The sequence below is a fragment of the Pseudopodoces humilis genome, chromosome 3 (assembly GCF_049639895.1).
Source record: "Pseudopodoces humilis isolate 2021_Gansu_Grassland_sample_001 chromosome 3, ASM4963989v1, whole genome shotgun sequence".
Lineage (NCBI taxonomy): Eukaryota > Metazoa > Chordata > Aves > Passeriformes > Paridae > Pseudopodoces > Pseudopodoces humilis.
In genome coordinates, this window is record NC_142202.1 from 70,288,353 (window position 1) to 70,303,776 (window position 15,424).

The window sequence follows — 15,424 nt, forward strand, 5'->3', positions numbered from 1 at the left end:
TGACTCCTTTAGTTCTTCAGTCTCCAAAATCCAGCAGTTTCTAGCTTTCCTCTTTGACCTCTTGCTGCCCTCAGCCCAGCTGTTCTGTCCAGCGGCAATCCAGAGCAGTTGGTCTGAAAGGCAAATCCTTCACTTCTGTGGTGCAGATGAGAAATCCTCTCTTCGCCTTTTTAAAACAGACTGAGAAACACGGTACTTTAAACCATTCACAGAATCATACAGTAATGGGAGTTGGAAGGGACCTGTGGGGGATGTCTGGTCCAGCCTCTCAAAGCAGAGCCACTATGGGTTTGCTCAGTTAAGTTTTGAGTATCTACAAGGGCACGGATTGCGAAACAGTGCAGATACGTTGTGGAGGAGATCGCGTCTCATCTGAGCCTCATCTTGGCTGTGCTATTGCAAGACTATTCTTTAAGCTGAATTTAAATAACCAAAACCCAGTTGGTGATTTTTTCAGAGTCTTGGCACTTCTAGAATGAGGTAAGGTTTTAATGCCAATGGTCTGAACAAAAGCTTAAAAGTAAAAATGCAGTATTCCAGCATATCTAGCAGTTCAACTGGAGAAAAGTGTAGCTAAGCAATCTGTGTTTTGACTTGTGTTCAGTTTTAATTACTGAATATCATTCTGAAGAAGGTTGTGTGGATTAAATTGTTCCTATAAGTGAAAATATGCACAAAATTAAATATGCCATATAAGTACAGACTAAAAGAGCAGATTCTTATATTTAGAAGAAATTAATGAGGCACCTTAAATAAAGTTTATAAGGTAAAAAATAAAAGCAGTTAATTTTGCTTTTCTGTTCATTTGCTGCAAAAATTAGCTGGTCCTGTCCAGATTTTAAAATAGTGCATCTATACTGGATACATTTTTTTTTCCTGTGTCCTTAGTTTGTGAAGTTCATTACATAAAATTATTGAAGCTCAAAATTTGAGAGAGTCTGAAAATACAACTGTAATGTAAACAAAAGTACAACTGAAGTCTTAAATTAGGGGGCTTTTGCATACAGGGGGGCTGCTGAAGCCTGGTTTGTTATAGAGTTATTTCTTGTATTTCTTTAAGAACTATCCCACTACAAAAATCCAAGTTTTTACTTTTTTTTTTTCCCTTTTACAACCCCTGCTGAAACAGAGGTAGTATGCACTCTGGTTAGTTCAGACTGCTTTGCCCCTGCATATGCTTATTTGAGTTGACCAGCTGCTTCTGCAGGTGGAATATAAAACAGGTAAGTTTTTGAGGGCTATAAATTGTTCATTATGTAGGATGATCTCTTAACTGAAAAGCTTGCCATATAAGCAGCTATTTTCCATTTTGACATTCCTTGAACTTCGCTGGGAAGCATTCAACAGCGGATTAGTCTGATTTTTGTGTAGCGGTTCCTCTGCCTATAGTTTGACACGGGCTTTGCGATTGTATTAGCTTCAAAGCAGTGCATGTGTCTGAGGGCTTACACAAGACAGGCGTGTAAATGGATTGTGTGTCCTTGTGTTAGGATTCTCCCCCATTCCAGAGTCTGTTCTTTCAACTAAGTCATGGTACATATATGTGAGCACATATATGCCTAAGCTAAGCTTCTCTGGCTTTGGACGAATTTAAGACCTTCTAGGAGCTATTTTCTTTTCTGTTTACATCCCAGGACATACTTCGTGAGTACTAGAAGTTATGCTAATCCTTTTTCATAAGCTTTAGCGAATCAGCAGAGTTTGCTTCAAGATGTGTGGGTTCTACTGTCCCACAAGGTTGTGTCTCAAAGAAGAGGAAGGGCCACCTTTGCACACTGCTAGAGTACCTCATCTCACCTGTCCTCACCTTTGCTGCAGAGCCCTTGAAATATGTCTGATTTCCACTCATTAGAAGACATGTTGAATTAGCTATGTGATGCATTTATGCCTCAGGGCAAGTTCCTTTCCAGCACACAGTGCAGGAAGATTCCAACTGAAGAGGAGAATAAAATTTTTATGAACTGGGACTTGAACACTCAAGTGCTGTAATATGCTTTCAGCTAATTTCATCTTTAAATACAGATAATGAATCCACTCTCAGATAAGAAGCATCATTCATTCTGTATGAATGCAAGTATGTATAGGAAGTGGGTGACTTACAATTTGGTCATATCTAGGATTTTTTTCTTTTAAGATATATACATACATATATATATGTGTGTGTATGTGTGTGTGATTTAAACTTACTGGATAGGTAAGGTCATACTGATGTATTTTTTGAATAATAATAATAATTTGGGCACTGACCTGTGTATTGATGAAAAACATGACTTAGGAAACCCTGTATAGTTTGTTACTGGAGGTCACTGTATCCAAGAAAAGATGTTTTTTTAAAAGACTGGTGCAGTGATGTAAGACAGTTGTGAAAGCCATGTGGGGCGTGTTAAAGATTGTGAAATGCTGTAAGGCTTTTGGAAAAATCAAATCCCAAATATCCACCTGGCCTTTGTTTCCAGACTCAGGCATCAGGCTGGAGTTGGTCTGGGAACATCTGTATTTTAGAGCAGAAAATGTAATGGTCTTTCATGACAATCTCATGATGCTGTTAAAAAATTAATTAAAAATAAAAAAGCCCTTAATAAAAGCTGTTTAGAGCTTCTGCTAAGTTCAGGTATGGGTAAAAATAACAAGTTTTATTTTGTCAATTTTGTTTGTATTATTTCATAAGAAATTTAACCCATCATTTACCCAAGTTTTTTAGGTGCCAAATCTTTCCAGCAACTTTCTGTGAAGTGTTGGTTATACCATGAAAGTATTTTCTTTCTCATATGGTGTATCACCAAGCCTTTGTCAAATTCGGTAGCCTTACTGATAAGATGGAATTTGCATGAGTTCAGTATGGTAGTTTACCACATTTTACTGACAAAATTTGCTTTTGTCCACTGTGACCAATGTAATCACATGGTCTATAAATAGAAACCCCTATTACAAAATACAGTCATTCCATCTGTGTTGTCCTATGCTGGTTTCCGAAAGCAGGGGGTGGAACGGGTATTCGTAAAATCCAGTTTTCACTGCATAAAACAGGAGTGTGAGTGAATGGCTGGTTTGCCAGTTCTGAACAAAAGCTCTCAGACAGTGGCTGAGGTATGAAATGTTCAGATATTTAAATATATAGATATATATTTTTTTTAAGTGTGTCCTTTGGAGAGCCAGCATCTTTCAGGTGATGAAGTAATGGGTGGTGTAATTACATTACACACAGTTTTGCTGTAGTGGGGAGCTAAACAGAGCAGCTGAGAGGGTTTAAGGGCTTTGTCTGATGGCTTTGGCTTTGCCCTTACCTCGGGAAGAGGTGGTGGAAGCCTCTGTGCTCCAAGATATAATTGTGCATGGCTGAAAACCGCCCCCCACCGATGTGCCTGTGTTTTCCAACAGCTGCAGGAAGCGATCAAGGCTGGCAAAGGTGTGACTTCTGCCATCGACCTCTGCCGCTGCCACGGAAACAGAGCACTGGCAGCCCTGGAGCAATTCCCTCCATCGGAGGCCAGGGACGCCTTGGCCAACATTGTCTATGCCGTGACCAGGTTTCCCTGACCTGCCGCTCCGGGAGGAGCACCCCTCCCTCCACAGGTGGAAGCAACCCAGCGGGGACACCAGTGCTGCCTCACACCTCTGGTCACCTCCTCCCGTCCCTGCAGAGGAAAATGCACTTGCTGCCGCCGTCCCCACCAGCAAAATTATGGAGAGGAAAGAAAAAAGGTCACAGACGGTTTTCACTTGTCGTGCCAGAAGCGCACTTGAGGCTGCACCGGTAGAAATAATTAATGAGTCCCGTTTCCGTGACCTCAGCAAATGGACAGGAAATAAGTCAGTATTGATTGGGCACCAGTGGGGACGGCGCCAGGGCGGAGGCCGGTGGTTTTCCTGCCAGAGGGAGGGATAGAGGGAGGGAGGGATGGATGGAAGGGCGTGAAGATCCAGGTGTCACAAGAAACCCGCTCAAACCTGCCCAGAGAGAGTGAGCTACCGAAGCCAGGAATTAACATCCCCTTATCCAAGGGGAAGGGCAGTTTGGGGAATTAATGGGGGGAAATCCCTCTCTGCACGCAGTTATGTCTCCTCACACTCTTTTTATGTACTCAAATGTAAAATTACCCTGTGCCTAATGAGTGTAGTATTTGAGAAACTTGCTGAGAAAATGTGTCAAGCATGGTAAGTAGGAGCTTTAAAATATTTAATCAAATATTAATTTGGCTCTGTTAAGGGAACTGAGTGCCTGGAGTTTATACTGTGCCTATGTAAAATGTTGCTCTGGGTCAAAGAATGAGGTTTTTCCAAGTCTTCTGGAGGAGGGAATATCCCTCCCTCAGATCCAGCAGTTTGCTTCAACAGTGTCTTACACAAAAGAATTTCCTATGTTTTTGACACTTGTGTTAATTTAAGCCAAATAAATGTTAATTTGTAAGGCTAGACATCAGCCTTTGGCAGAAAGGAAGCAGGAATGCTCCTCTGTGAGTAGTCACTGCACTGAATAAAATGCAGAAAATACTGGAGAAGTTTTGAACCTCAGTGTGTTGGATTTTCAGGTCCAATTACAGACAGCTTATAAGGTGTATCAGAAGCCTGCAATTTGAGACCGTCTCTGTTTTGTTCATAGGAGATGATTTTTGTGGTTTGCACGCCTGCAATCTGAGAATGCCGTTGACAAGAAGGCTGAGTTTACATAAATGATCTAGATTGAGACTCAGCTACCTTTCTTCCTTCTGTGGTGTAATTACAGCCCAATCTGGAGACAGCTAGCACAGCAAACAGATTTCATTACATCCCTCACTCAAACACTAAGTGGAGTTATTTCTGTTAAATTCTCTCCTCCCTCCTTTTCCCCCTGCACTCCCTCCTCGTCACACAGCTTGTTTGTCATAGATCAGCGTGTTGCATTCCACCAAATGCAAAATATAAATAAAAACTCTATCCTCTAAAAATATACTGAAAATACATCCTGTGTAATGTACATAATATTCTGTGTACATTCTGCCCACATTATACCATGATATTTTATGTATAATAAGCAGCCTTGAGTCACAATCTTTGTTTAGGAACAGCATCCAGAACTCAGGACTCACTTTGTTCTGGAGAACGGGTTCAACACCAGACTCCTTCTTACTTGCATTTTTTCTCTTGCCCGCCCTTGCATCTTTTCCCAAGACTCTGGCACTTCTCCCTGAGTTACTGTTGTTACTGCAGCAGGATGGCTGAAGACAGAAGAGGAGCACTGAGAAGAATGGTTTATTCCAGGCACTTACCCATGAAGTTCCCTGAAGTTCTTCTAATAAAAAACGTGCTAGAAAGAACTACCTAAGTTCAACCAGAGTCATATTTCAGCTTTCTTTGGCTCTTGTTTTTACATGTTACATAAAGTAAGAGCCATTCATCATCTTTCTTTGTCTTATGTCTATGTTAATTGGTTCATAATGATTTAGGGCTACAAAAACTTGGGTTGCTGGAGCTGTTCTGAGTCACTTCACCTCAGCTGTGTGAAAGAAATCCCAAACATACTGCAAAACTATGTACACCTCTCTTATTTTTTCACACAAGTACAAGTTTTTATTTGTACTTGTTATCAATAAAGGGGAATCACTAAAAATTAATTACTTTCTTTTTTGTATTTTTATCACCAGAGTGTTCTGATTGCTGTTAAATAATTCAACCTTAATTTAAAAAAATACCAAATACCAAACAAACAATGTGAATTGTCCCTTATCAATATTATCAAGAAATCTTACATTTAAGGTATTTGACTGTAATTCTTCAGAAATTTTTGTTGTCTTGTATCCTCCAGATAAACTACAAGTGAAGTATTGTACCTGTCAGACTCTGGGTGTATTAGTCTTTGCTGTGTACTAATGTACTCCTCACACCTCATACAGTTTCTGAGCAATGTGTAACCTTAGGGCTGTTCTGGTCATGGTCTTATTTTTGTCTCCTTGGTTCCTTTGTCCCCACCTACCTCTAAAGTAGGTCAGGGAGAGGGAGGCCTGTGGTCTGAGGAAAGCATCCTCACTGTTTACTTCAGTCACCCAGCTACTCAATGAGACATTCCTGGTGCCTGCTCCTCTGAACTTATCACCAGTATGGAATTGCTGCACTGTTCCACAGACGCACAAAATGCAGGACAAGGTCCCAGCTGCTTTTTAAATCAAATTAAAATAAAAAAGTTATTCTGATCTACTGCATCCCACTTGTGATGGAGTTAATTTTCTTCATAGTATCCTATACAGTCCTGTATTTTGGATGTGTAACTAAAACAGCATTGCTCACCCGCCGTGCTCAGCAATGCTTGCACGGTGCCAAGGCTTTCTCTGCTCCTCACTCCAAAAGCCAGTGAGGAGTTGGTTGTGGGCAAGGGGTTCAAGGGGGCACAGATGGGACAGCTGACCTCAGAGGTAGTCTGCTGTACAAGATCATGCTCAGCAATTAAAACTGGGGATGGAGAGGGGGGAATGTTCCAGGGGTCGGTTGCTTGGGGACTGTCTGGGCATCAGTTGACTGGTAGTGATTATTTTCTCCTTGCTTGTTTTTCATGGTTTTGTTTTCATTTTTTTCCCCCTTTTATCTATTAAACTGTCTTTAACTCAACCCACAAATTTTCTCAGTGTTGCCCTTCTCTAGGGTTGAGTGTGGAGATACCTATTTGTTAGTGGTTAGGGATTTTAGAAGGATCTACTAAAATTGTGTCTTTTAGTGGTGGCATCAATTTCAGTTTCCCACAATATTTTTGACCTTTAGGATTGTAGCCTTAAATTGTTCCAGGAACAGAAGTAGTTCAGTAAAAAGCTCTTTCTCTTTTGGTCTGAGAGTCTCCTTGGCCCCACTCATGCTCATTGAGCTGAAACACCAGCAAATACCAAGGGAATTAAAAGCCTACCAATAGGCTTTAATCATAAGGCACTTTTCGTATACTACCTTTATACTCTTCAGATCCCACTCACCTGATTGTAAACAGTCTTTGAATAATTTTGCACATTCAATATTTTAGTAAAGGAGCAAGTCATGCAAATGCAAGGATGTTTTTTTGCTTGCCTCTGGCCTCACACTGCCTCAGCTGGATAGAGAGGAATGCTGCTCTCTGTTCCTCTGTGCTGGCCACACAGGATGGGATGTACCATCAAACCTGGCTGGGCATGTCTAAGCCCAGATGTGCTTCATCTCAGCCCAGAAAACACCTCTATGAGGGACTGTGTCCATCCTTTGTCTATACAGAACTAAAAACCCACAGTACATCCCATGGTGAGGGGCACAGACTGAGCAGCTCTGAGGTGCTTAGCTGCCATGCAACACAATTATTTTTGGTACCCAGGATGGAACACATAGGGCTCAAGATAATACAATGTTTTATCAGAGTGTGCTAGAGGGAACCTTTTATGCTGTTTAGCTATTGCTGGTTCTGATGTTGACTTACTCTCGATGCAGGTTTATTTGTTCCCTTTCTCACTCCCTGTCATGCTCAAGATTAAACATGACAATTTGAGAGCTTGTTGGAGGCTGGGTCTGTCTTCTGCAGTTTGCTGTGCTGTGTAGCACTTGCTTGTATTTTCCCTTGGAGAACTATGATAAAAGCACTGGCCCTGAGCCTAATCTGGTATTTGGGCTCTGCGTTGCTGCTGTCCCAGTACTTTGGGAACCATCTCGTGGAGATAATTAACAATTACACCTTTTCTCCCTTTTCCTCTGAGAGACAGTTTGTGGAGGAAGCAACAGCACCTTCCCCTTCACCTCCAGCAAGGTAATTGTTTTCCACCTTGTTACAATGTCTCTTCAATATTTTGAACGCTCCTGGGTAATCAGAACGTTCACATCAGTGTGTCTTAAGAATCTGTATCCAGCTTTTCCTAGGATTAACAGAGTATTTAGGAATATCACATGGGGATATGTCCTGGGGTTGTGTGGTCGTGGATGGCAAGGTATCTGGAACAGTTTTTACCTCTGATGGTGTGGGACCTGACTGCCAAACAAGTGCAGAATCCTGAAAAAGTGGCAGTACACTTGAGAAAAGGCTGTGCTGTCACAGCTGCCCTGGCTGTGCTAAAGGGACACAACTTCTCACACTGTGCTGAGCCTGGCCTAACTCTGCCAAGAACTCTTCAGCACCCTTAGAGGGCAGAGGTGGTCTCTGTGTCTGAAGACACACAAAAAGCACCATGACTAAGCCAGACACACACCTCTCAACTCTATCAGTTACCCCTGAGTAACCCCCTACAGTTATGAAGAAATGACAGAGGCAGAAGTCAATTAGTCAGGGAGAAAGCTTCTCCACAGAGGGAACAGGAGGAGGATTTGGAGAGGCAGCCTGTTGTGCAGCAGAACAGGCACAAGAACGGAGGGGAAAGAGACAGAAATGAGCAAGGCAGAAATCACCATCTCCTTATCCCCGAGTAAGCTGCAAGATACACATAAATATTACAGCCATCAACCTGGTGAGCTAATTATCAGCTGGCTGCTGCAGTGCTCTGGTACTGGAGCCAACAGTCAGGAATCAGAGAGCAAGGAAGCCCAGCAGCTGGGACCCCTCACAAGGGAATGGGGCATCAACAAAAAGAGCAAAAATTGGCAGCTTCTGGAGGCAGCTTGTGTTGAGTGTGAGGAAATATCCCCTTGAAGAAGGTTTTTAAAGTATTAAGGCAAGAGTGGACAACCACTGAGAGTATGCAGTCTCTGAGGGAATTAGCAGTGGTAGAGGTGATCTACAGCAGCCTGCATAACAACCAGACAGCTAAAGACCCAGATGAAATCCAGTGCCTGTGCTCCATGCAGTGGAAGTTTCTATGGAGCACAGTCATTGTATGCCAGCACCTGGTGCTCGTGACTTGGCCAGACATCAAGGCCCCAGCTGTGGGTAGATTGGCCAGTCTGCTCCAGCAATTCGAAGAGAATCTCTCTCCCACCCACCCCTGCAGGCCTGTGCCTCAGCTGGGGAGAGACAGTCCCAACAGCTCCAGCTATTCAAAAACCGTGTGTCCTCCTCCTCCTCCCTACCAGCCACCACCTAGGCTGACAAGGGAGCTGTTTTCTGCTCAGGGGGGAGGGTACCATGTGCACATTTGTGTGCCATCCTGTGGTTCTGTCTGCATTACCATGAGGGGAGCGTGGGGCAGTGGGATGCCTCAGATGTGGAAGCTGGGGTATGTGAATTGCAAGGAATTTGGCCAAAAATGGCAGGAGAACTACAACTCTGGTTGCTACTGAGCAGTTCCCCAGACAGTGCAGAAGGACTGATACTGCCTTTGACTCCAGTATGGAACTTCTGGTTAGCAGAAAAAGGATTAGGTAATGAATACACCATCCAGGAATTGAGGGGCCCTGCCTCTGGCCAGGATAAGGAAAGGGATTACCAGGTTTATTTGACTGCATGGATTTGGTGGCCTGGCACACCTGATTAGCTGGCTGTGCTTCTTTTAATCTAACCCTCCATGTGCATTGCCTTATTGGCAAGAAAGAATGCACATGTGGCCCATATTTGACTAAGTGTTGAACTTGACAGAAGTAGCTAAAAGATTGAAAAACTCTTTTTTGGCTTAATGGAAACATTAAGGAAGCATTCTCTGGAGCTGCTGGGGAGTGCTTCTTGCCCCAAGCGGTGCTAAGGATGCCAGACCAGTGTTCTCAGGGGTACACCTGCAGATGAGATCTTCCCGTGGCTTTTTCTTCCCAGCACAAAAGGCTAACTCGGGCAACTGTGCCATGCTGCAGATTTGTCAAGGAAGTGGCTTCTGGGTCAGAGCACTGGCTGTCACTACTCTTGTCAGCTACTTCAATCTCAAAGAAGAGTGAGGCATCAAACTTTTTTTATTCTTTGTAGTCTTCAAAGTCTTTTACCTGCACAGTGTCTTACAAAAAATAAAGAGCTAAAGCTTTTCAGTCTCTCAAAGTAGTTCAAAGGAAAGAATATTTCCAGTACTGAAAGTCATCTGTTCTGAAGGTCTTTGAATTAAATTATGCTTTCTTTTTCACCTTTTGGAAACCAATCCCTAAAATGCATTAATTATTTACATAATTAGCATTCACGTGTTTCTCTCTTAGGCTAAGCCTGGTTTTTCGAAAGCTAGGAGAAAGTGGCCATTAAACTAAAATTCTTACAGCAAATTCCTTTAAAATAAACAAAAAGATAAAGTACAGAGCTTGCTCTGAGTTGTGAAGGAGAGAAGAGGGTGACAAACAAATTGGCATTGATACACCAAAGCCTCGTGCAGTCACCTTTTCCAGCCCTTCATGCACTTGCACTTGTGCGTGACTCTGCCCGCAGCTCCCGGCGTTGCTGCCGTGTTGCCAGCCCCGACAGCAGCCGGAGAATGCTCGGGCTCCCCCCTGTGTAGGAGATTCCTTCTCTGCAGTGCGTGAAGTTGACTTAAATTCATGCCTATTTGCAAAATGCTTTAGTCAGTGTGTGTCTCTTGAGGAAAGACAACCTTTTTCTCCAAAATAGAAAGAGCAACAAGATGGTTTACCTACTAAACTGGAAAGCAGTGTTCTATCGACTTCACACGGTGAAACTGCAAATCTGTCTGCAGGAGAAAAGAGGGATCGCATCATGCAAGAACATTCATTCCTCTTGGCTAATAGTGACAGGCAGGTGTCCCACAGATAACTAAAACAGTAGCTCTCCGATTTATCTGGTTTTTAAGAAATTTTTATATTAAATTCCATTTGAGGCTTATTTTGATATATTGTGCAGAAGAACTGCAATTTTGCAGCAATATTATTAAAAAATCTTACTTTGACACATCCTTCTTTACCTTATTCCACTTTGTCTTCCACCGTTCACCCCTTGCCCCAAATATCAAATACTGAAAATACTCTGCTTTATTATTAGAGCAATGCTCATCATTTTTAGTTTTAAAATTGTACACAAAAGTGAGTATTTTACTTGCAACAAAACCAATATCTTAAAACAACACTTTTCTATGCTTTCAATTACTACAGCAAACAACTGGCCTCAATTGCAGCGTTCAAATCTTAGCAGTTATTAAATGTCAAATTCTAGAAATTAAATGTTATGCAGAAACCATTAGAAAAATCTCAGCAAGTACCAGTAGATTAGGTTAGCTTTTTTCCCCCCCAGAAAAAAATATGAACCCTTATTTTAAAAAGCTTTACTCTCTGCAGAGGAGTGTGATGGTTTTTCTATGTGACCAGCTTATCCGAAACACAGCATGGTTAGGAAATGAGGCATTTTTCCCTCTTGGCTAGTTTTGATGAAAGCTCTCCAAGTTGCACATTGTGTCTGAACATTTCTTCATTCATAGCATGTGCCCATCGAAAACTGTTTTCTGTTTGCAGCATTTCAGCTGTACTATTTATAAGCTCGTTGAACAATGCTACTAGAAGCTGTAAAAGGTGTGTATTTCATATGCAAATCACTAGCAATAATTTTCTACAATTACACTTAGTTGCTTGAATCATTATTTTCATAAAAATGGGTTTAGCAGGAGAACATTACAGAAAAAAAGTCTGTATTAGTAAGATTTATTTTTAATCAAACAATTTTATTTATATCCAAAGTATAAAAACTGTGGATGTCCCTACCTCTGCTCACATTATGTAAGACTGCAAGCAATATACATGGATTTTAGATGGAATATGCTATCTTTGCAGAAAATGAACAGGATTTAAACATCTAGTATTTCTTAAAGATGGCTGCTGCTGCTAAAAGTGGTCACATTATTAATGATTAGAAGTATTTATTATGTAAACTTTTATGAAAAGTAATTGCTTTCAATCACATTCTATTGTAGTAATAACCACTAAGCAGGTGGGTTTTTTCTTCTTGTAAACCCAGGTCCCCACGCCTACACTTTTTATGAAAAATTCAGTCCATATTGAATTTTCACCAATATCAAAGGGAAATTCCTGTTGGATAAAATGCATTCACCTCTTACATTCATGATTGTTCTCAAAGGCACTGCTGTAGGGTATGACTAGGTTATATTAGATGGGTTCTAACTAGGTGGATTAGGGCATTGAGTAGCCGTGAGCCAAAGATCCATGTCAACGCAAATTCAGAAGAGAAGATTCCTATCCACCCAAAAAGCAAGGTGCAGGAGTAGCTTCCCAACAGCAGTGAGGCTAAAGACTGAGAAGGGAAGATCCCTAGCTGCTTCTAAGACAGTGAGGGTTTTTTTGTAAAAAAGGGCTGTATAACATGTTGGCCATGACAGAAGCAGCTGGACCTCAAAAAACCTAGAAAGGCTCTTTCAGTTTTGGGACCTGAAACAAAGAGGAATTCTACAATCTGAATATTGCTTCTCTGATTTAAGAGAAACAGATGTTTACAGACAAAAAAAAAAATAACAAAACAAAAACACAACCAAAAAAAATGAACCAAAAGCTAAGTCATCCAACTGAGTTCTCAAAGAGACCTAGTTTTCTACATTGCTTCACAATTCTTTTTTCTACTATTGTTGCAAACATTTGAACTTACATTTGAACAAAGTGAGGTATGAGACTATGCAACTGGTGCAAAATATCCTTTTCCATACTATGGGCAAGATATGGAACTAAGTGTTGAGCACACAAAGCAGAGTGTGCTGTTTGCACTTGATTGGAAGATGTGGACGTCTTTAGGAGAAAGGGCATTCCAGGCTGTATTTACCTCTTCTGGCTGTAAAACAGAACTTGGCAAACAGACCTTTATGGGATAAATGTTTGATCGTTCAGAGTTAGTTATGGTGTCGATAATAGGATGACTGTGCATTAAGAGAGCATTACTTCTTTTTAAATGCAAAGCTGTGAAATAGCGCACAATGGCACAGTTCTTGGCTGAACTAACATAGAGTAAAGAGAACTGCAATTTCATTGCCAAGAGATTAAAAGAGGCTTATGCTTCCAAGAGTGAAGTTGCTCAGATTTGTCAGTTTTTAAACAGTTATAGATGCAACTGATGTCTAAGTAAACTGCTGCAGCACAGAAGGAGAATTTAGGTTGCCCACTGGGTTGAGTTACTCTATTCTTGAAGCTCCTTTACATTTCTGTTCTACTCTTCCACTTCGGCTTTGATCTGATTTTTATTTTAAGCTTTTATATAAAATTCTTCTTCCTTTGGTGCTCAAGTGTTACATATCTGCTGTCTTGCCAGTATGCTCTGGTGCTACTTCAGACTAGAAAAGGGTTTTCTTATAATGAGTGTTCATTTTTTGAAACTTTTTCTCTGTGAGCTAAACTCTTAAGATTTCCAACCCACATGCACTTGGAGATGAACCAACTCATTTTTAAAATCCAAAGATGCCATTTATATTCTCTCTGTTTTGATATCCTTGATTCAGCAAGCAACACAATTACACATCTTGCCCATCTCTGTGAAGTTTAGCTAAACAGCAAATTTTGAAGTTTCCAGTGGCATCTATCGTTGTATCTAAGAACAAGAAGCAGTGTTGCTATAAAACTAAAAAAAAACCAACAAAAAAACAACAGAGTATCATGTAACAATTCTGTTTCTTGAGGAAAAAAAAAAATAAAAAAAAGAAGGCAATTATATTTACTGGCAGTCTAAACCAGTGTTTCCCGACTAATGTAGTATTTTGCTGGCAGAACCCTCCAACATTGCTTGCAGCCACAGGAAGTTTAAAAATATAAATAAAGTTCAGATGTCTGCCACTGTTCATCTCTGCCTGGGTTGCAGCAATGTATGGATATTGCCCACAGCATGTTACTTGTTCAGTATTGTTGCCTGTGGGCCAACACAGGTTCCAAATGTTCCTGTCCAATGTGTCCATACATGTCCTTTCAGTCAGACTGGCTGTGAAGAGCATGGAGGTATACAAAGTTTGTTATCAAGCTGCTTTATTTGCTATTAAATATTTTTTTTAATAAACTTTTAATTGCAGAACACATTTTAGTGCAAATCAGATGAGATAATTGGACTGATTTTTAATGGTATTCAAGACAATTCATAATTTAATTCAATAATTCAAGACAGAAGATTTTGGAACCTGCATTCTTTCTATTTTTTTTATTTTCTTTTTTTCTCCCTGATATATTCAGTCTCTTTGAAGTTTATTTTTATCAAATACATGCCTAAATAATTTAAGTTGAATTCTAAGCTGCCTGATTTAAGTATCTGCCCGATCTGGGTGAGTCAGTGCCTGACTCCTGTCACCGCTGGAGGTGCGGGTCCAGCCGGGTACCCGCGGACCCCCTGACGTCCCTCTAGAGGGCAATCCTGCCCGTTCCATCCAGCCCTGCTGAGCCTGAGCCAGCCCGGAGGAACCCGCAGGAAATATGAGACTCCATCCACTTGGCTGTCCCAGGGATAAGCACCCTTCCAGCAAAGGCTGGTAGCACACTCAGGTTAGGAAATCTCACTGTATTGCAGAAAACAGCCGCTTGGCTCTGGGCTGCCTTGCAAAAGGGGGCACCTCCCCTGCCTGCTGCACACACAGCGTGGCCAGCAACGCAGGAATCACTGAAAGTCAGCCCAAGAGCAGCAGAAAGAAGTCTGGTTACCGGTGTGGGCTTGTCTTTTTGCACAAGGGGCTTGCTTTCCGATTAGAGTTTTAACATAAAATGTATCTAAGTTTCGAGGACCTGGCTCCACACCCCACTGTTTCTCATCTCCTTTTTTTCTGGCCTCCGTGACTCTTGTGTCTGGCTCCAAGGTGGCCTAGTTTCAAGATGTGGCGAAGTGATAGACGATGTACTAGTACCATAGCAATACTTTTCATGGAATGAAATTGCCAAAATTAGTTCCTGCTTAAAGCGCTTTTGACATCTCCTGCCACATCTCTTCCTACTGAGTGCTGTAGGTTGTTGCAAAGATCTAAACTAAAGAAGCCTTGTTGAAGGTTTCAAGCTGGATTCTTGCTTATCCCAAATGTTTGCAGCATAGGAAGCAAAAACGCTTCTAAATTTAGGTTCATTCTTGGTTCATTCTTCTGCTCCTTGTCGTCATACCCAGCACCAGGCACACGGAGCTGTTCTGAGTCCCAGCTTAGGGAGGAGTGCTGCCAGCTCTGCCACCTCTCTGCCAGCCACCGTGGTTCCTCACCCCTGCCCAGGGGAATCTCTAGTTGACTAGATCCTTTGAACTAACTCAGAGAAGGCATTTTCCAGAGAGGGCTGGCACGTTAGAGTTTCTACAAGTAAAGGTTTAAAGAGCTCCCGTAGTCCACCCTTAGAGAGCTCCATACATGTGCCGACAGTGCTTTCAGCTTCCCTGAGCTTCTGAGCATATCGGTGTTGGTGGTGGCCTGACTGAAGTCTCGCTGCAGTTTGGTCAACTCAGTAATGGCCCATCGTATTCAAAAGCAGTGGTGATTTTTTTACTGAAGAGTTCTCTTGCTAGAGCACCACTACTCCCCTCCCCGGCGACCTGGAATTTTTCAGAGATTGCCGCAGTCTCACAGAGTGGCTTTTGAGCCAAAGGCACAAAGTGGGGGGAAGATGGAACATTGGAATAAATGACGTGTGTAGCACAAGTTCAAATGGTGAA

General features: G+C 41.8%; 1 protein-coding gene across 2 annotated transcripts in view; it reads left to right on the forward strand.

Annotated features, from left to right (window-relative positions):
• The window catches only part of PDSS2 (decaprenyl diphosphate synthase subunit 2), a 111,821-nt gene extending 105,645 nt beyond the window's left edge, over nucleotides 1-6,176 (forward strand). For both annotated transcript variants that reach the window (XM_014248332.2, XM_014248333.2), the window contains one exon: nucleotides 3,379-6,176. In XM_014248332.2, coding sequence (XP_014103807.2) covers nucleotides 3,379-3,537 — 159 coding nt within the window. In that variant the 3' untranslated portion in view covers nucleotides 3,538-6,176. The remainder of the gene's footprint in view (nucleotides 1-3,378) is intronic.
• The last annotated feature ends 9,248 nt before the right edge of the window (nucleotides 6,177-15,424 follow it).